This window comes from Onychostoma macrolepis, chromosome 18, assembly GCF_012432095.1.
Source record: "Onychostoma macrolepis isolate SWU-2019 chromosome 18, ASM1243209v1, whole genome shotgun sequence".
Taxonomy (NCBI): domain Eukaryota; kingdom Metazoa; phylum Chordata; class Actinopteri; order Cypriniformes; family Cyprinidae; genus Onychostoma; species Onychostoma macrolepis.
In genome coordinates this window covers 4,163,879-4,186,549 of record NC_081172.1, presented here as the reverse complement: position 1 = coordinate 4,186,549, position 22,671 = coordinate 4,163,879, and the positions used below count along the sequence as shown (strand labels likewise).

The 22,671-nt window shown below is 35.5% G+C and overlaps 1 protein-coding gene across 11 annotated transcripts in view; it reads left to right on the top strand.

Annotated features, from left to right (window-relative positions):
• The window catches only part of zbbx (zinc finger, B-box domain containing), a 165,714-nt gene that overhangs the window by 52,505 nt on the left and 90,538 nt on the right, over window positions 1-22,671 (top strand). For 5 of the 11 annotated variants that reach the window (XR_009267037.1, XR_009267029.1, XR_009267030.1 and 2 more), the window contains 5 exons: window positions 2,509-2,721; window positions 8,368-8,970; window positions 12,153-12,243; window positions 12,336-12,428; window positions 22,156-22,327. Coding sequence is in view for 2 of the 11 variants with exons in the window: in XM_058751858.1 (XP_058607841.1) it covers window positions 2,509-2,721; window positions 8,368-8,393 (239 nt within the window). In the remaining 9 variants the exon portion in view is untranslated. Of the gene's footprint in view, window positions 1-2,508; window positions 2,722-8,306; window positions 8,330-8,367; window positions 8,982-12,152; window positions 12,244-12,335; window positions 12,429-17,268; window positions 17,311-22,155; window positions 22,328-22,671 lie in introns of those variants that run through there. The other 6 variants (XR_009267035.1, XR_009267034.1, XR_009267033.1 and 3 more) reach the window with 6 other exon arrangements.

Below are 22,671 nucleotides of genomic sequence, written 5' to 3'. Positions count from 1 at the left end.
GAAAGCAAAAAAAAAAAAACAGCATTTGAAAAATAGAAATCTACATTATAAATGTCTTTACTGTCACTTTTGATCAATGCATTCATCCTTGCTGAATAAATTAATTTCTTTCAAAAAAAAAAAAAAATTATTGACCCCAAAGTTTGAAAAAGTAGAATCCCAAATAAGATTTAAGAGCAAGAATTATGAGTTTAATCTACTATAATAATAGAATGCACAAGTCATATGAACTACTTTACTCATATAATCTACTTTTTAAATCCTGTTTTGAATTTGAAAGGCATTGGTCACTGTCTGCTTATTTTGAATGGACAAGGAAATATATATATATATATATATATATATATATATATATATATATACATTAAATGTTACAAGGTAAAATAAATTCGATCTGGTTTGGAATGAGTAAACAATGACAGAATTTTAATCGTTTGAGGTGAACTGTCTCTTTAATTGAAGCTATCAATCGTATTTCCCAAATCAGGGCCCTCAGAAAACAGTCTGAGTAAAATAAAACCTTCATCTCTCTTCTTAATTTCCCTTCTGTGTTCAGACTTAATCCAGACTTGTACAGCTAAATCTGTGTTTAAAATGTTGAGCCGGTCTGATGTCGCATCTTTGCCGTGACTAAACGATCATTTACAGAGAGCCTCGGCCAACCCTTCGGACTCGGCGTTACGGCCAACGGGACATCAATAACATGGCTGTAGAAGAGTGGCGCTGATGCTCGGCCGTGGCGTGATTTATTGGCTCGCGCGTGTAATTAAAGCCGAGCTGATTCCTGAGCTTTCTGCGCCAGCACACGCGGCTGAGGTTTCATAAAGAGATTACTGTGTGTTGCCGCATGCGGGAGTGCAGGGAACACGGCCAACGGCGCGCTCCTCAATCTCTCGGCTCAGCTCAGATCAGCTCAGCTAGCTAGCTCGTGCTTTCTCTACCTCTCGACACGTCTTCCTCTCTGTCTCTCGGCTCATCACTTGCAGGTCTGCAGAGGAGGGGAAAATAATCTGTTTAACAGCATGACAGCTGTGATTTCGGCTGGTGCAAATCAAAGCGTCAGATATCCGTCCATCCTCTCTTGCCTGCTTTTCTCTTTCTCTCTCTCTCCCGTTCATTCTCTGTATATCTCATATACTTGTGTCAGGTTCGACACGCTAGATTGAGCCTTTTGCATCAGAGGATGCTCAAAGCCGTCGGCCTCCCGAGTCCAAATCGTGGGAAGCGATATCAGCTAATACATGATCACTCCTGCTATGTCACCTGGGCATTTCACTACTCAGTTTTAAATATAGCTTTTCAGTCAACGAATCATTCTGAGTAGCTTCTACAGTACTGTTCAAATGTTTGAAATAATAGTTTTGTGCAAGGATGCATTAAATTGATCAAAAGTGACGGTAAAGAGTTGTATAATGTTACAAAATGTTTCTATTTCCAGTAAGGCTGTTCATCAAAGAATCCTGAAAGAAATATAAGAATATTAAGCCACACAACAATATTAAGCCTTTTTCAATAATGATAATAATAAAAAAACATTTTTTGAGCAGCAAATCAGCATGCTGAAAATTCTGCTTTGCATGAGAGGAATAAATTTAATTTTTTAAATATATTACAGTAGAAAACAGTTATTTTAAATAGTAATAATATTTCACAATATTATTGTTCTTACTGTATTTTAAACTTCTGACACTCATTTTTAAGTTATATCAACTTAATAAATGACAAGTAATCCATTTATTTCACCTATAGATGTCTTTTTTGTTGCTTGATGACTCCCACAAGTTGACAAAATAGTAGATCTTCTGGTCTAATTCATGAAGAATATGCCTATGATACTGTTTTTGAAGGAATCTGATGAGTAAATGATTGGATTGTCTCCCCATTTTATGCATTAAAACTCACTGGTGTAATGACACTAAACTGAACTGATTCAAAAGTGGGAATCGGTTTCCTCACCATTACTGTAATGTTAGCTGAGCGCTGCTCGGAGTTCACTTCACTATCAGCAAGAGAAAGATCACACAAGACAAGTAGAAGCTAGGGAATATAATGAAAAAGTCACGGAGAAGAGAGAGAAGTGTGTGAGTGTGTTATTGTGATTTGCTGGTTCAGAGAGCATTTAAAGCTCCGTTTGATTGAAGCTGATTAGGCCAGCGTGTGACAGTAAATAATGCTGACCCCACTAACTTAAGCCGCCAATCCCAGCGCTGTCTTTCTGTGTGTGCTTTTCCGTCAGTCGCTTTAACGTCTCTCTCTTTCCCTTTTCCCATCATCTCTCTATTTCTCGTTAGTCACAGTTATTAGTGTAACTGTAGGCAACCATCCCTATTACTGTTGCTCATACTTGGCGTTAGAGATCCGTACAAACCACTAACCGTTACTATTAAACTTTGATGTATAACTCATGCTGACATGAATGATTCCTCAAGTCAGAGGGTGTGTTATTTAGCAGCCGTTTTCTTCTTGTTTCTCTCATAATCTCATTCAGCTCTTATTATTCTTTTTTAGGCACCATAAGCAGATCTCTCATACCCATCTCTTCTCGGCCCCTGAGTGCCGGGACTCGTCGACCGTTGTCTCGTGCCGCTCAGGAGATCATGGAGGTCCAGACCGTGGAGCAGCTCGATCTCCAGGACTCTGATGAGGATGAGGAGGATTGCCTGGCTCTGGCCTGCCTTGAGGAAGAGTTCAGACATATGAGCAGTACACCATTAGATGAGGGTGAGGACTAGATTTGTCTGGACTGCAGTTACACAAATGAAGGATTTTGATAGATTAATAATTGAGTAATAATTGTAATAATTGATTTTATTAAAAATGTGTAATATAAATAGAGGACCAGAAGATATGAAAGTTAGATCTGTAGTTGTGGTTTATCCATTTATCTATCTATCTATAAAATTGCTTTTATAGTATTTCATGTATCAATTTTAGTATTTATTTTACTTTCTTTTTTACATTATATTGGAAAGTTTTACTAATTATTAAGGGCTATTAATGTTGCATTATGCAAAAATAAAAATATACATTAAAAGGGTGAATTCTGACACTTTTGTTTCTTATTGAATGAGAACAAGATTTTTTTTTTTTTTTTTTTATGTACTCATGACCGTATCTTATGAACTGCAACGAAATTCTATTTTAACCCCTTCTCAAGTACCCCCAATTTTGGCATGGAGACATAAATGACATACCCAAAATAAAAAGATTGCTGCTCATGAGTCTTTCTGACTAGATACATAATCAGCATGTTTACAAGGCTGACACTTCAAAGTTTACTGTTCAAGTATCAGAATTACTCTGACTGTTATGAATATAGAGATATATAAGCTCAAACATAAAAACAAAATAAAAATATTAAGAATATATTGTTTTAATTGTATAAAAGTTATGTTGCTGTGGTAAATATTTTTAGAAACACAATGAAGCTAAAGCCACAAGTCTGCTCGTGCTTCATTTCAAATTTGAGGACATTCTCTACAACTGCGAATTTTATGAAACATAAGGTAGCACTTTATAATAATATATTTTTAAACACTGCTTAAGTAAACAATAATACAAATTAATGTTTTATATTTATACATTTATTTGATTATTATATAAATTTATTTGATAAAATATTTGGAATAAAAATACAGTAAAAACTGTAATGTTATGAAATATGTGACCCTGGACCACAAAACCAATCTTAAGTCGCTGGGGTATATTTGTAGCAATAGCCAAAAATACATTGTATGGGTCAAAATTATAAATTTTTCTTTTATGCCAAAAATCATTAGGATATTAAGTAAAGATCATGTTCCATGAAGATATTTTGTAAATTTCTTACCATGAATGTATAAAACCTTCATTTTTGATTAGTAATATGCATTGCTAAGAACTTCATTTGAACAACTTTAAAGGCGATTTTCTCAATATTTAGATTTTTTTGCACCCTCAGATTCCAGATTTTCAAATAGTTGTATCTCGGCCAAATATTGTCCGATGCTAACAAACCATACATCAATGGAAAGCTTATGATGTTTAAATCTCAGTTTCTCAAATTGACACTTAAGACTGGTTTTGTGGTCCAGGGTCACATATTATTACATTTTCAAATAATTGTTTTTTTATTTTTCTATTTTTAAAAATGTAATTTATTCCTGTGATGCAAAGCTGAATTTTCAGCATCATTACTCCAGATTTCAGTGTCACGGGATCCTTCAGAAATCATTTTAATATGATATATGTATGCATGTGTTTATGTATGTGTATATATATATATATATATATATATATATATATATACACACAATATGTGTGTGTGTGTATGTAATGTAATGTAATGTAATAGATATCTCATAACATTATTAAGAATTGATGACAAGTTTGATAACAATAATGAATCATTAATGAAAGGCCTTATGAAGTGTTACTTACAACATTAATTGTTCTCTAGCACACACTTATGTTCCTGACCGCCCGTCTGGTTCAGAGAGGCACGTGTCCCACAAAACAGCACACACCACGCGCCGGGTACCTGCTGCCGTGGCAACTCGCTCATTAGATCCCCTTATTAGAGTCAGCTCATTAGTGTTCAGTCTGCACACTCATTAAAACAGCCTCTCTAGCCCAGCACACGCGTTCAACCTTGATTAATTTGCTTATTTCAGCATTCATTCACATCCCGTAGGTGAACAGACACACTTATACACTTACACACAAATACAACTGGCAAGACCCACCGCAGAGGTGCAGTTCTCTCTCACACACACACACACACACACACGTTTGTTTTTGTGAAAAGTGAGCACATCCCATAGGCGTAATGGTTTTTATACTGTAGAAACTGTATGTGCTATTGTCCTGCACCAACACTACACCTAACCCTACCCCTTACAGGAAACTTTGTGCTATTTCAGATTTTCAATACACTCCATTCTGTGTGATTTATAAGCGTTTTGAAAAGTGGGGACATGGGGTAATGTCCTGAAAAGTCGCCTTCTCCTTGTAATACCTATGTCAAACCCTTGTCATTATACAAATGTATATTCTCATTTGTCACAAAAACGCACACGCACACACACACACACACACACACACACACACACACACACACACTCACTCGCTCGCGTAAATCCAGCTAAATCTAGCCAGATCTGAACTTCTCTTACAAGATTACTGCTGATTGCTCTGAGTTATGGTTTTCATTTGCTTTCTAACCCCAACCCTAAGTGATTCAGTAATTTAATGAAATAAGGAAAGTAAAAAACCTGGAATGGGAATCTTTGCATATTTTTCAGAGAGCATGTTTTTTTTAAAGAGACTTTTATAACCAGAAATTATTTTGATAAGTTGGATTTTTATAGCTGTGTCAGCTGAAAATGAAAACAGCAAGATTAAAAACATGAACAATGTTTAATGGAAAAATGGTTCATTTTTAATTGCAGTGAGCAGTTTTTGGTATCCAATATTTTATCAATACAAGTAATGTACACTACCGTTCAAAATTTGGGGCTGGTAAGATTTTTTTTTTTTTAAGTCTTTTATGTTTAACAAGGTTGCATTTATTTGACCAAAACCTACAGTAAAATTTGTAATGTAAAATGTTATTACAATTTATAATAACTGTTTGCTGTTATATATAAAAGAAATGTAAATATTTATTTACATAATTTTTATATATACAACCATTATAAATTAATGTAATTCGTTTTTCATTTATTTTATTATATAATTAATTTATTATAACTTATTATTATTATTATTATTATTATTAATAACTTATTATTTTATATTTATTCCTGATGCAAAGCTGAATTTTCAAATTTTCAGCATCATTACTCCAGTCTTCAGTGTCACATGATCCTTCAGAAATCATCCTAATATGCTAATTATATATATATATATATATATATATATATATATATATATATATATAGATAGATAGATAGATAGATAGATAGATAGATAGATAGATAGATAGATAGATATTGCCTTATATTTGTAAAGAATGAATGTGATGCTGCCCTAGACTTCAAAATATGCTATTTTAGATGGTAATCTACACTAAAAATACTCTAAAATGTTGTTTAGGTAGGAAGCCAAGCGCCAGATTCACCAAACTCCTTGCCGTCAGCCACGTTCTTGAAATTCAAGATTGCTACAAGCGTTTGTTAAAGCATTAGTTGTAAACCTTTAACCATGACGGCTTGCTTTGAGCAATAATGTAAGCGTTATTATATATATGTGTGTGTTTGTTGCTGTAATGATGGTGTATGGTACACATCTCTCCTCCAGCAGTGTTGCTTTACCTTTCCTGACAACATTATGCGTGTAATGGAATATTAGCATGTCTAAAGGCTTTGGCATATTTTGGGAAAGCGTTTTGTATTTCCGCTGTGGCTCAAGAGTTGCCTGCAAAACGGTGTTATCTGTGAGCCCCGGTTGTGTTTATGTGTATTTGTGTGCTTTGTGTACGTGTTTGTGCGCGATTAGACAGACAAATCTCTGCTGGAGGCTGACTGCTGCTTTGCTTTTGGAGCCTAGTGTGCTGTATGGAGCTGTAACGGGATTATAAGGCCTACTGAACACGCTCTGTGTGTGTGTGTGTGTGTGTGTACAGGAGTATAAAATGTCTCTTCCATCAACACACTTTCAGACTGGCCCAGAGCTGAGCTCACACAAAAATGCATCTTTACTCTTATATGTTCTCTCTCACTTTCTGTAAAATTTCTCACAAACAAGAACATTCATATCTGTCACACTTTGACTCATGTTTCATTCATATCAGGGCAGCGAGAGCATGCGTGTGTGGGTGCATCTCATGAAAACTGTAATGAAATGTTCTGGTTATTTCACTCCAAAATCAAATGAGAAATAACAGTTTGCATAATGAACAACAGTTTTAAGCTGAACTGATAAATTAGGATGAATTTTGACACAAACAGATCCTGATAATCATATTCTCCAGCTTGATTTGAGATGATCCAAAGATAATTTTGTGCTGTAATGGAAGCTAAACAATCTGAGTGTCTGTACAAAGAGTCATGTGATCAGTGTCAATAAGTATATGATTAAGAGGAGAAACGTCATAATGTTTCTAATGTTTTGTTTTTTAAATCTTAAAGATGTCTATATATTTTCAAGTCTTAACTGGATTTTGAATAATAATAATGTATTTCAATGTGGTCTCAGGTGTTTGGATCCTATAATATATTTATTTAACAACTATAGATTTTAGTTTTAATATTATTTTTACTACTGTTATAGTATTTATTAATATGCTGAGTTAGCTTGTATTTTCAAAATTTAGTGAATTTATATGCTTTTGCCACTTTTATTAGTTTGTTTTATATTTCTATTTAGCTTAATTTTTAGTTTTAGTATTTTTTTTTTTAGTAAAACTGTTTTATTTCAGTTTCTGATTTCAAAATTTCTAATTTTTATGCTTTTTAGTTTATTTTTTATTATCTATTTAATTTTATTTTAGATTTTTTCAATTAACAAAAATGTTTTTTATAGTTTTAGTTTCTAATTTTGTTTTATTTTTTCCATGTAATATTTTATATATATATATATATATATATATATATATATATATATATATATTTTTTTTTTTTTCATTACTGAAAAAAGAAAGAAAGTTTTGTTGTGGTTAACTATAACCACATGACACCATAACATTTAATTTATATTATTCTTATTTCTATATTATTTGTAAGGGATAATCAACGGCTAGTTGTGCATTAAGCGATTTAAATGCACGGCGTGGAGGTGGAGAACCATGTGGTTGCCTCCGCGGTGCATTCAAATCGTTTAATGCACAGCTAGCCGTTGATTATCCCGTTTATGCCATGGTCATTTCCCAGCATTCACATATTAAAGATGTTAATAATATTTGCGCAGCAATATTTGACCGGAACAATAAAAATGACGGTTATTTTCATCTGTATTACTCTTCAACTGTAACTGTATGTTACTATGGTTACCGATTTTTATAGGAAGCGCATTAATATAGAACGTGATTAAACTGACCTAGAACTACCTGTGCAGTTAAACGAATTTAATCAACACCTGCCAGCCAATCAGAATCGAGTATTCAGACAGATCATTATCATAATTAATAATAATTAATAATAAAAATTGTTATATTATTTTCACCTTAGAATTATAGGAATTTGTACTTATTGACATGAAAATAAAACAATGTTTAATTTTCTCTGTGCAAAGTATATTTCTCCTTTGTCTTTTTTCGATTTTGAGGTGACATATGGCATTTCTTTGTAGTCATTTCTTCGCCAATGTGTGTGTGTGTGTATGTGCAGGTTTTTAGTTGTTTCCAGGCACTGGCGGCTCAAAGCCTTGTCTCTGTCTTTGATGTGGCAGGAGTATTGACAGGGTCACACAGATGAAGAGGAGGAGATCTTCATCAGGAATGCTCTTGCTATGGGGGCGTCTGATGACCTGAGACTGATTACAGCACTATCACTATCCTCCTGAAATCCAGCCAATCAAAGTCAAAACCCTGCAGTCCCCCCATGCTACCATACACCTTATATTTCATTACAGTTTTGGTTGTAAATTTGCGAAAATGTTCAATTCTTTTTCATAGAAACTGTTTTGAGAGATTCACAGGCTGGATTCCTCGTCCCTCACCGCTGCGCTCTGGAGCTGGACGCTGGGAAAGTGTTGCTTTGGTCACTGGTAAAGTATCCGCTAAATGACGAGAATCCAATTGCCGTTTTAACTTTTCTAATTAGCTGCTAATGGCTTGACAGGGTTCGTGAGGGTTCTGGAGGAAGAGAAGATGAAAGCGTTGAAGACTGCATGAAGCAGCAGTGTGCAAATGGCATGGAAAGCAGAGGGATTTCCCCTACAGAGAGAGAGAATCCGCCACTGGTCACTGAGTGCAGACAGGAAACCATTAGCGCTGACATAAGTGCTCCCGCCGGACACACAGAGACAGAGACATCAGGCGAGCTGAACAGAGTCAGTACTAGATGGGCCTTGAATTCAGTTGGGCTATATTTGCAGTGGCTGTATTCAATATAAAATGTCTTTAAAATCAACATTTTGAAATGTGTTATTATTTTGCCTATTTATTATATTATTCAAACCAAATATTTTTGTCATCTGAGCCCATTAGATGTAAAATATTTACTTGAAGCTCCCACTGGGATTTAAAAAAAAAAATCTATATTTTAAGAAACATTTAAGAAACAATTGTCACACAGACATACAAATAAACAGATAGAATATCGTTTTTATATTTTCATAACTTTTAAGCAGATATTTTATATTTATTTTTATATTTAATTTATTTTTCATGTTTTATTTTGATGTGTATTTGTTTATTTTAAATTTTTTATTATTTTAAATGAATTTATTTCTATATTTATTTATACATTTATTTCTATGGTTGCTTCACGTTCTTCTTCTTATTGTTATATTATTACATCTACTGTAGGTAAATTTGTTGGTATATTATCAAATTTACCTACAGTAGATTTTGGTTAGTTGTTTTGCTTAGTGACAGATGAATGTGTGACAAAAATACACACAGCCACAACAAAAGATATTGGAAACATTTTTGTCTGTTTGTTTGTTTATTGAAAAGTTGTTTTGTGTTTTTTTTGTTTTGAAAGTTGATTAGCATGTTTGTTTTGCTATTCTAACAATTCTAACACACTGTATGTGTGTGTGTATTTTATTATTTGCAATTGGCATTGTTTCCCAGCTGTCATGTGAACAATTTTCGATTAATCTTCTCCAAAGACATTTAAAAACAAAAACAAAGTATGATTATAATTAAACTGCTCATGAAAGCAACCAACATTATAACATAATAACATTTAAAAATTGAAAAGAAAATGGCAGAATACTGTTTACATGAGCATTATGAATGGATTAATTACTACTCAAAATACATATCCCATGAATCCAGGGTCCAAACAGGAATCCAGGGTTTCCATTCCTGCTAATGCAAGTTAACTGAAAAAAAAAAAAAAACCCTTTAAACTGCATTTTGCAGTATCTTGCATTATGAGAGAAAATAAAGTAGAATAGAATAATGGTCACATCGGACAAAAAGGAGAAAATAATATAAAGGCTCAACCATATTATTATTATTCATTATTATTTTTAGACCCTACAATAAAGCATTGTGAATGATGGTTTTTACACATAAAAACCCTGTCGTGGATCTCGCTTCACTGTGAATTTCAACAATTACTGTATTTTTTATTTTATTTTTTGTAAATGAAGTTCAAGTCTAAAATTGTATGGTTTCAGAACATTGCCATTTTTTAACAACTTTAGAAGTCTTCGAATCTATCTGGAAAGGTTCGTACATTATCATTACAAATCAATCTCTCTATGGCATTTTTACTTTTGGAACCCTACTGATGTTCTCCGAAGCACTTAAGATAATTTAAAAGTACCAGAAAGACACGACAATCATAATAATGACAGATCCGGAGGTTCGAAATGACCAGATCTTTCTTTGTCTCCCATCCTGATGCCTTCATAACCGGTGAAAGTGAGAATTAACTTGGTCATCGTTCTCCCAGGACAGCTAGTTCGTGCTCTCTGAAAATAATGCCTTTTATAGTTCTCACCCTTCACTGGGTCTGTTTTCTCAGAGCAGACACAAGAGATGCGGCCCGTGACCCGCTTCATTGATTCCTATCAGAGACGGGCTTGCAGAGGCAGCGTATGAAAGTGCCCGTTGTGACAGATACACACTATTACATTTTTAAAGCACACTGTTGTCTTTTTTACCGCACTCTCACTTTTCACTCTCAATGCATTGTGGGAAATAGCTGCTGGGGTTTTAGCACTCATACAACGCCACACCACATAGAATATTTTTACTCCGTATTTTTGTCCTGCCTTATACCTGCTATATATAAATGCTAGAGTTGGAGTTTTGGACTCGGACTGCAATTATGAATTGCACTGTAGAGGACTTGAACTTGACATGGACTCTAACATTTTGGACTCCAATACAGTCATGTGTAACAAGAAAGATCAAAGTAACAAAATTAAATTTAGATAAGACATTAATAAATGCCTCTCACTCAAACTCACTTTGATCCTTCGCTAAGACCCGCCCCCTTCTTTAGCTGTTGCTCTACGTCCGACAAGCAATGCCGCTCTCATACCACACATCACGCAGTGAAAAGTACAAATGTTCCTCTTTACTAGTTACAGCACAAAATAAACGTCACTGAACATCAGAATTGATTCAACCGTGGAAAGATCAATCGAAGTTAATCTACTCTCCTGTCTGGATTGTTTGTCAGACAAAAATGGCAGATTTGGCATTATGATTGGTCAGATCGCCTGTCAATCAAACTCCCTGCAAAGGGTCAAATTGCAGTCAAATCCAACAATACAAAATACCCCGAAAAGATCAATAACACAGCTCTGCATCTTGGTAAAAATAAAAAATCTGCTGATTTGCCAAAAAGGCCTAATATTACCTAATTTGATGATGCTAAGATTAAAAATTTCAATACAAACATGTTTTCCCCCCACAAATTAAGAATGACGATTTTATATCAGCTTTAATGCACACATCAAAATAACAAAAGCAGTCAAATGTTAAAAATATGTATTCAAAATGTATCATTTAACTTACAATCTGCAAAGGAGTCAAAAATATGTTCAAATACTCCATTTGATGTCAAATAACTACAAAAGAAGAAAAATAAATGTTTTCATAAAATTTGGATGTAACAAAACCCACAAATTTAGAAGAAAATGGTTATGTTTGCATTTTTTATTTTTTTTTTCTCGGTCACTGGTCATAATTTTAACCTTGAAATCCGGATTAGACATAAAATAAAGTATTCAAATTGTTTTGAACAGATAGTTGTAACCTGACTGAGAGGAAGACAGGTGTCATGTCTTTTCTTTCTTTTTTTTCAGTGATTAAGGGATAATGTAACCTTTTCACCTTACAAATGGTTGTTAAAAGCCAAAATGCCATGAAATGCATCATATTTTATGATAAAATGTGAAGTGCTAGAGCAAAACATGCATTATTTTTGGATTCACCACCCCAAAATTAGTAAAAAACAAGTATTGGATTTCATTCTGCAAATATGATGCATAGCACTGTAATCAATTAATGCATGTGTTTGAAAACAAATGTTTATTTCTGACAGACGGCTGGACGGAAATGGCTGGAGCAGCAGCAGCGTGTCTAGAATAAAAACTAGGCATTTGTCAACTGAAATGTGCATGTATTGCATACTGGTAAGATGAAATGGCTTTTGTTGCCGTCCAAATGCATGTGTAGTTCCTCTGTGTGTTTATGAATACATTTTCCCTGTGCTTTGTTGCTCCAGAGCTGATCTATCATTCCGGTGACGGGTCTCCAGTTGGACCCACACAGATTTTTCCACCTTGTGCATAATCCAGCCGCTGGAGAACAGCAGCAGGTATTACTCACAAACCCACTCATGCCATTACATGTCACAGGGGGTTGTTGATGTATATGTTTACACTCAGCTACGTGTTTATGTCTGCATCCACTCGTGTTTGCACGTATGAGAGTGTCTAAATGTAATGCAATAAACAAACAGCGTGCAGCGAAGTGTTTATTTCTGTAATCCCATCCACAAATACAGAATCAGATGTAAGCGATGGTCAAATATGGACAAACTGTATAGTTAGAAATTGATAAACAAAAATGTAGACAACAAGGACATGGATTACACATATTAAATATTCAGAGCACCAGACACAGCAATCACATGCAAGAGAGGATTATCAAACGTGCAGAAGAAGGAAGAAATCTAATTAAATACAATAAATTAATTAATTGCTGCTTAATATTTTTTGTGGAATGTACAGGTGCTGGTCATATAATTAGAATATCATCAAAAAGTTGATTTATTTCACTAATTCCATTCAAAAAGTGAAACTTGTATATTATATTCATTCATTACACACAGACTGATATATTTCAAATGTTTATTTCTTTTAATTTTGATGATTAGAGCTTAAAGCTCATGAAAGTCAAAAATCAGTATCTCAAAATATTTGGCATCTCCATAAAGCTTGTCAACAGAAGGAAGCATGAAGTGCTCTAAAATTTCCTGGTAGATGGCTGCATTGACTGTGGACATCAGAAAACACAGTGGACCAACACCAGCAGATGACATGGCAGCCCAAATCATCACTGACTGTGGAAACTTCACACTGGACTTCAAGCAACATGGATTCTGTGCCTCTCCACTCTTCCTTCAGACTCTGGGACCTTGATTTCCAAATGAAATGTAAAATTTACTTTCATCTGAAAAGAGGACTTTGGACCACTGAGCAGCAGTCCAGTTCTTTTCTCCACAGCCCAGTTAAGATGCTTCTGACGTTGTCTCTGGTTCAGAAGTGGCTTGGTAGCCCTTTTCCTGAAGACGCCTGAGCGTGGTGACTCTTGATGCACTGACTCCAGCTTCAGTTCTCTCCTTGTGAAGCTCTCCAGTATTTGAATCGGCTTTGCTTGACTGTATTCTCAAGCTTGCGGTCATCCCTGTTGCTTGTGCACCTTTTCCTACCCAAATTCTTCCTTCCAGTCAACTTTGCATTTAATATGCTTTGATACAGCACTCTGTAAACAGCCACCCCTTTCAGTAATGACCTTCTGTGACTTACCCTCTTTGTGGAGGGTGTCAATGTTCGTCTTCTGGATCATTGCCAAGTCAGCAGTCTTCTCCATTATTGTGGTTTCAAAGAACAAGAGATACCCAGAATTTATACTGTAGGGATGGTCATTTATTCAAACTCAAATGTAAATATTCTAATATTTTGAGATACTGATTTTTGACTTTCATGAGCTGTAAGCTCTAATCATCAAAATTAAAAGAAATAAACATTTGAAATATATCAGTCTGTGTGTAATGAATGAATATAATATACAAGTTTCACTTTTTGAATGGAATTAGTGAAATAAATCAACTTTTTGATGATATTCTAATTATATGACCAGCACCTGTATGTATGCATACAGTGGGGCAAAAAAGTATTTAGTCAGCCACCAATTGTGCAAGTTCTCCCACTTAAAAAGATGAGAGAGGCCTGTAATTTTCATCATAGGTATACCTCAACTATGAGAGACAAAATGAGAAAAAAAAATCCAGAAAATCACATTGTAGGATTTTTAAAGAATTAATTGGTAAATTCCTCGGTAAAATAAGTATTTGGTCACCTACAAACAAGCAAGATTTCTGGCTCTCACAGACCTGTAACTTCTTTAAGAGGCTCCTCTGTCCTCCACTCGTTACCTGTATTAATGGCATCTGTTTGAACTCGTTATCAGTATAAAAGACACCTGTCCACAACCTCAAACAGTCCAACTCCAAACTCCACCATGGCCAAGACCAAAGAGCTGTCAAAGGACACCAGAAACAAAATTGTAGACCTGCACCAGGCTGGGAAGACTGAATCTGCAATAGGTAAGCAGCTTGGTGTGAAGAAATCAACTGTGGGAGCAATTATTAGAAAATGGAAGACATACAAGACCACTGATAATCTCCCTCGATCTGGGGCTCCACGCAAGATCTCACCCCGTGGGGTCAAAATGATCACAAGAACACAGAACCACACGGGGGACCTAGTGAATGACCTGCAGAGAGCTGGGACCAAAGTAACAAAGGCTACCATCAGTAACACACTGCGCCGCCAGGGACTCAAATCCTGCAGTGCCAGACGTGTCCCCCTGCTTAAGCCAGTACATGTCCGGCCCGTCTGAAGTTTGCTTGAGAGCATTTGGATGATCATATGGTCAGATGAAACCAAAATATAACTTTTTGGTAAAAACTCAACTTGTCGTGTTTGGAGGAGAAAGAATGCTGAGTTGCATCCAAAGAACACCATACCTACTGTGAAGCATGGGGGTGGAAACATCATGCTTTGGGGCTGTTTTTCTGCAAAGGGACCAGGGGCCTGTACCATGATGGCAGATGAACAAATTCAGAGTTATAGGATAAGTTTTGACTTGACAAATGCAAACCACTCCAATCTGGCTTTGTTGGTACCATGAAGATGATCATCAACTTTCTCTGTCAACTCAGGCTTGATCCTGAGTTAATGGAGCACGTGCACATGAATGTGTGACATCAGTGGCGAACAGCCAATCACAACACAGATCAAGTGTGATTCACTTCTCGCGAGAGAGTCAGCGAGATACAAAACTCTTTTGTTAAAGGTTAAGAGATTAAAGAATATGAGGAATTTAAACGCATTTCCACTGTATTACTTGTCCATGAAAGAGGACAAATAAAGGACATTATCTTGCTCTATCAGTGGAGTCACAAGTGAAACTTGTAAAGTTAGTTTATATAGTTGATAATATATAACGATAGAGACTCAAACATGTAAGGTCGCATGTAGCCATTTTTAAAGTGTTATCTATTGATTCTACCACTTATTTATATTACATATGATCTGTATATATTAATATTCATTTAAAATAAATGCTTTATAATAATTGTTAAACTAAAAGTGCTTGTGTAATGGAGTAATAATAATATAAATCATATTAAAATTATATAAATCATATGTAAATTGTAATTATCATATAAAGCCAGACAATTTTGTTGTTGTTGTTGTTGTTTTTTTAAGGTACTTCATAGTGACCTTTAATTTGTAGGAAGAGAAACTGGGGGAGTGACTTTTGTTTGTGTCAGACGTGTGTCACTTTGCTCACATCCGATTGGTCCAATTTCAGTTTGCGATCTCTAACTCAGAACATAACCTGCCCCGGAGCAGGTTAGCTGTGCAGTGTAAGTTACTATGGTAATGAACGCAGCTAAAAGCCAAGCCACTTTCATGGTACCTAAAACCCAGGATTGGTGCAAACTAAACTGAAACTTACCTGGCTAGACAGCTAATCCGGCTTCATGGTACAGGCCCCAGGACGACTGATCCGTGTAAACGAAAGAATGAATGGGGCCATGTATCGTGAGATTTTGAGTGAAAACCTCCTTCCATCAGCAAGGGCATTGAAGATGAAACGTGGCTGGGTCTTTCAGCATGACAATGATCCCAAACACACCGCCTGGCAACGAAGGAGTGGCTTCGTAAGAAGCATTTCAAGGTCCTGGAGTGGCCTAGCCAGTCTCCAGATCTCAACCTTTGAAAATCTTTGGAGGAGTTGAAAGTCCGTGTTGCCCAGCGACAGCCCCAAAACATTACTGCTCTAGAGGAGATCTGCATGGAGGAATGGGCCAAAATACCAGCAACAGTGTGTGAAAACCTTGTGAAGACTTACAGAAAACGTTTGACCTCTGTCATTGCCAACAAAGGGTATATAACAAAGTATTGAGATGAAATTTTGTTATTGACCAAATACTTATTTTCCACCATAATTTGCAAATAAATTCTTTAAAAATCCTACAATGTGATTTTCTGGATTTTTTTTTCTCATTTTGTCTCTCATAGTTGAGGTATACCTATGATGAAAATTACAGGCCTCTCTCATCTTTTTAAGTGGGAGAACTTGCACAATTGGTGGCTGACTAAATACTTTTTTGCCCCACTGTATAACAACACAGTGAAATATGTTATACTGCAAGATGAAATTTGCATTTTTGAGAAATAAAGTCACAATCATAAAATATAAAGCTGTGATTTTCCCCTTTTTTAATTTTCTGGAATACAGGCTTCCATATATATGAACTCTTTAATCAGTGTGATTCAGTAAAGCTGATTAAACATATATTTGATGTAAATTACATAGTCTTACTCCCAACAGATCATCAACCAAAAGTCACAGAGTGTAAGATCAGAGCGCAGAAGAACCAGACTCATTCTGTTCTTAATTATTTAGACTCGTCTTGTAAAAGCTAATCAGGTCTGTCTGAGATGTGAATTGTGGTCTGAACAACAAACCCTCTTTAAAATAGAGAAAGAAGCTGATGGAAAAAGAAAATAAAGTGGCGAAGGAATGAGTCAATGTCCTTCAGAAGGACCTGTGAGATAAATGAAAATTGGAAAGTTGCAGTGTATGCTAAAACTTTTGTTTTGACAGGAATCGTGTATTCAGATGCATCAAATATTTTCATTTTTTACTGGCAGCTTTTATCTCATATGCCTTTATCAGAGGTTGATTACTTTAGAACAGGAATGATTTATTTATGCATCAACAACAAGTTTGGTCGCATGAACAAACAATCTACAGGCTAATTGAGGCACTCGCTGTGCTTTCATTAGACCGTTGCTTCATATACCGGAAGGTCACGTAGGCTGTTTATTTGTCGTGTCTCATTGTCCTCCAATCAGGTGTGCTGGGAAGGATGAGCTAATGAATGGGTGTGTGGTGTTTTCTCAGTGGGTGGGAGAGCTGAAGCGGACCACCGTAATGGGCACTGAAGACAGAGGCCAGATAACAGGTGCTTCTCATTACTGAAGACAAGAATACCAGAAAACAAATGAGGGAGCACAACTGAACGTGTTTCATTAGCGACCGTCAGTTTGACTTTAAAATGGAGTGAGAGTTTTACAAAATACACTACTGTTGAAAAGTTTGGGGATGGTAAGCTTGGGTATGGTTTTGCTCACCAGGCTGCATTTATTTGATACAAAAAATACAGTAAAAAAATGCTGATTTGCTGCTCAAGAAACATGTATGATTATTATCAGTGTTGAAAACACTTGTGCTGCTTTGTTTTGTTTTGTGGAAATCTTTATATCTTTTTTTCCATGATTCTTTGATGAATAGAAATTCAAAACATCAGCATTTATTTGAATTTTTTTTTTTTTTTTCTCATTTTGTCTCTCATAGTTGAGGTATACCTATGATGAAAATTACAGGCCTCTCTCATCTTTTTAAGTGGGAGAACTTGCACAATTGGTGGCTGACTAAATACTTTTTTGCCCCACTGTATAACAACACAGTGAAATATGTTATACTGCAAGATGGAAATTTGCATTTTTGAGAAATAAAGTCACAATCATAAAATATAAAGCTGTGATTTTCCCCTTTTTTAATTTTCTGGAATACAGGCTTCCATATATATGAACTCTTTAATCAGTGTGATTCAGTAAAGCTGATTAAACATATATTTGATGTAAATTACATAGTCTTACTCCCAACAGATCATCAACCAAAAGTCACAGAGTGTAAGATCAGAGCGCAGAAGAACCAGACTCATTCTGTTCTTAATTATTTAGACTCGTCTTGTAAAAGCTAATCAGGTCTGTCTGAGATGTGAATTGTGGTCTGAACAACAAACCCTCTTTAAAATAGAGAAAGAAGCTGATGGAAAAAAAGAAAATAAAGTGGCGAAGGAATGAGTCAATGTCCTTCAGAAGGACCTGTGAGATAAATGAAAATTGGAAAGTTGCAGTGTATGCTAAAACTTTTGTTTTGACAGGAATCGTGTATTCAGATGCATCAAATATTTTCATTTTTTACTGGCAGCTTTTATCTCATATGCCTTTATCAGAGGTTGATTACTTTAGAACAGGAATGATTTATTTATGCATCAACAACAAGTTTGGTCGCATGAACAAACAATCTACAGGCTAATTGAGGCACTCGCTGTGCTTTCATTAGACCGTTGCTTCATATACCGGAAGGTCACGTAGGCTGTTTATTTGTCGTGTCTCATTGTCCTCCAATCAGGTGTGCTGGGAAGGATGAGCTAATGAATGGGTGTGTGGTGTTTTCTCAGTGGGTGGGAGAGCTGAAGCGGACCACCGTAATGGGCACTGAAGACAGAGGCCAGATAACAGGTGCTTCTCATTACTGAAGACAAGAATACCAGAAAACAAATGAGGGAGCACAACTGAACGTGTTTCATTAGCGACCGTCAGTTTGACTTTAAAATGGAGTGAGAGTTTTACAAAATACACTACTGTTGAAAAGTTTGGGGATGGTAAGCTTGGGTATGGTTTTGCTCACCAGGCTGCATTTATTTGATACAAAAAATACAGTAAAAAAATGCTGATTTGCTGCTCAAGAAACATGTATGATTATTATCAGTGTTGAAAACACTTGTGCTGCTTTGTTTTGTTTTGTGGAAATCTTTATATCTTTTTTTCCATGATTCTTTGATGAATAGAAATTCAAAACATCAGCATTTATTTGAATTTTTTTTTTTTTAACATTGTCTTTACTGTCACTTTTGATCAATTTAGTGCATTCTTACTAAATAAAAGTATTACTTACCATACACCTTTTAACAGCAGTGGATCACAGTTTCCCCGAAAATATTAAGCAGAAAGAACTGTTTTCACAATATTACTTTTTTTTGTTTTTTGCTATATATTTTTTTAAATCCAATAAATGCAGTATTGGTTTCACAACCAACCAACAAATAAATAAATACAATTTAATACACTTGATGCATTTATCTAATTTTACCTTGTAACTTTTATTATGTTGTGTCTGATTTCTAAAGACTTGTCACAATAGTTTTACTGTTGTTGACAGTGTTGATTTTTCATACTTATTAAGTGTTGATGATAATTAGTCCACTAAAGTCCTTCAAAGCCATTTTTGTGCAGTCATTTTGAGTTTAGTCATTATATACAAATATTTGCTATAATTGACCAATCACAATCAAGTGTTCCAGATAGTCATATAATAATCTGTGTCTGTCCAACCATTACTGTAAATTTTGCTGTTAGAAGCAAGAAACAATCCTCTCTTTATGCACACAGCGAAATGATGCACATCGATACACAGGATGACATTAGGCTCCCATCATTTCATTTGACCTGATTTTAATTAGTCTGATGGACATATCCTGTGCCAAGAAGACGGGCTTCTTATTAACCTTGTATTCCCCCATTTCCCTCAGTTGGCTGCCGCCAGCGCAGTAACCTGGACTGCGCCAATGTAGGAGGGAGGGGAGGGGTAGAGCTAGTTAAACGCATTAGGCCAGGAATCCATTTTAGTGATGTATTGATTCATCTCAGAGCGACATGGAAGCTGTGGAGAGCCAGCGAGGTCTTTTATCCTTGTGCTTAGAGCATCAAGATGTTTCTCTCTGTGGGAAACAGGTAAAGAGACTTCTCAAACAGCTTCCTAATTTGTCCTGAACAGTCACTATGAAGACTACTGCGGTTTTCTATATAGTGGGCTGATACCTCTCAAGCACGCTTTAGGAAGAGAATGCATGAACGTCTCCGGTGACAGTCAATTAAAGCTCATGGAGCGGCCGAGTTTGCGCTTTGACCTGTGTGCCCTCACTCGTCACCAAGCCTTTGAGATTAAGTGAGTTAAAATGCTGCGTTTAGTTGAAGTCAATGTGCTTTAGCCCAGTGTGTGACTCGAATGGCAAAAGGGAAGTGGTGACCCAACACAAGGTAGACCTGTGGCAGCTTTCTTCCTTTCGTAACGACACAACGAGTTACGCCTATTGCTAATTTGACATTTGTAACCCTGGAACACAAAAGCAGTCATAAGTAGCACAGGTATATTTGTAGCAATAGCCAACAATACATTGTATGGGTCAAAATTATATATTTTTTCTTTTATGCCAAAAATCATTAGGATATTAAGTAAAGATCGTGTTCCATGAAGATATTTTGTGAATTTCCTACCATAAATATATCAAAACGTAATTATTGATTAGTAATATGCATCGCTAAGGACTTCATTTGGACAACTTTAAAGGTGATTTTCTCAATATTTAGATTTTTTTGCACCTCAGATTCCAGATTTTCAAATAGTTGTATCTCGGCCAAATATTGTTCTATCCTAACATATCATCATAACCATACATCAATGGAAAGCTTATTTATTCAGCTTTCAGATGATGTATAAATCTAATTTAAAAAAAATTGACCCTTATGTCTGGTTTTGTGGTCCGGAGTCACATTTACATAACTTACTACTTATTTATTACAGAAAGCTGTGCTGACATATTTCTTTTTGAAACAGGAGTTGTTGGATAAAAGATCTAAAAAAAAGACCATTAAACATTTACTTTTTTAGAATTGCCTGCTAAAGATGGTTCAGAAGGTTTAGTTTCCATTTGATTTTATATAAATATCACTCTGTTTTGTAAGAATCTCTTTGCATGTTACAAATAAATACATTTTGATTCAAATATTTTGTATCAAATATTTCAAATATCATTCAAGCCTGTCACTCACTTGTTTCAAACAATCTATTCCACATTCCAATTGGACTTCACTCTGTAAAACAATAACCTATATATATATATATATATATATATATATATATTTTTTTTTTTTTTTTGGTGAAATATTTGTATTATTGTTAAAATACCATTTTTTTAGAATACAAATCTGCTGCGAATATATATTTTTATTACACATTAGCATGTGAGCAAACAGTATCACCAACCTATCACGATAACAGCTGATTCATTTCGACATTTCGGATATAAACAAAAAAAATTACTCGAGGTTCCATAAGGGAGTCAATAACGGCCTTGAGCGATTGAGTGAGTGAGCCAAGTGAGTCTGATTCAGAACGTTCACCAATGAGTGAGAACGAATTCCGTGAATCTTTCTGACTGATTAAAAATTAACCGGTTCATAAGAGTCATTTGTTCGCGAATCGGACATCACTTCTCACTGTGCTCATTGGAGCGTGAAACACTGCGCCGCGAGATCTGACTCATGGACACGCACAAACGTTTCTTGACTGTATTTTATTTATTTTCTGTGATTTATTTATTTCACCTTTTGTTTGCTGCCGTTTTAGTTGCAGTCTGGATTTTTGAGTTATTATAAGGCTAATTTATTTAATTTTGTAAGTTCGCTTGGTGACACTAGTGGCACAGGAATTAGACAGATTTAGACACTATTTAGGCTAGTAGGCTTATTAAAAGTTAATTAGATCAGCTGACTGGAATTCAATTGTGATAAAATAACATTTGTATACCATAGAGTCTCTAATGAGTATGCGCTCCCTTTGGTCTCTGATTGGATGAGTGGACAGCAGATGCATGGAGGCAGCTGAGGCTTTGTGTCCTCATTAGCAGCTAATTTGCGTTCCCACTTTTCACTCTTTTTATTGTTTTGTGGTTAAGAGTATGTCAGTCTGTGTTAAAGAAAGAATTTAGATGGAAAATGTATTGGTTATTCTTAGAAAAATAATGGATTTTAAGCATTTTCAAAACCTCAAAACGCCACATAATTGCTGTTCTTATAATTGACAGCTAACACCTCTCATTCTCTCATTCTTAGGATTTTCATGTGTAGAAACAGCCACCAGCACCATAATCAAGATCTACTGCTGCTGCACCTTCTTGACTCGACCAGTCTGGTCTTCTGCATCAAGCAGAGCCACATGAATGGATGATTGGGTGAATTCTGCGAGCTAATTTGATGCGACATGCTTGAAACATCGACTGGGAAGGTGAGAAGGTTAAATGGCCAACAATGTGTTTGATCCTCAGATTTATCCTGGATGGATCAACAGTCATCAAAGGCATGTTGCTGTCTCACCAAATTCAATAACTCCCCCCTCATGTCATGAAAATCTCATTATCTGTCACTGAACAATATCTCCAGATATCGATTTCTCTGATTGCTACCTTCTTTCTTTCTTTCTCCTCCTGTCTGGCTTTGTCATTTGTTTTCAGCTTCTTTGAGAGCTGTAGCCTACGAATGGGCAGTGAGTATGTTAATTTTTAGATGAAGGGGAAGCAGGCAAAGCACTTCATATTGACAGAATAAGATCATAGACCTATTCTTCCGTGC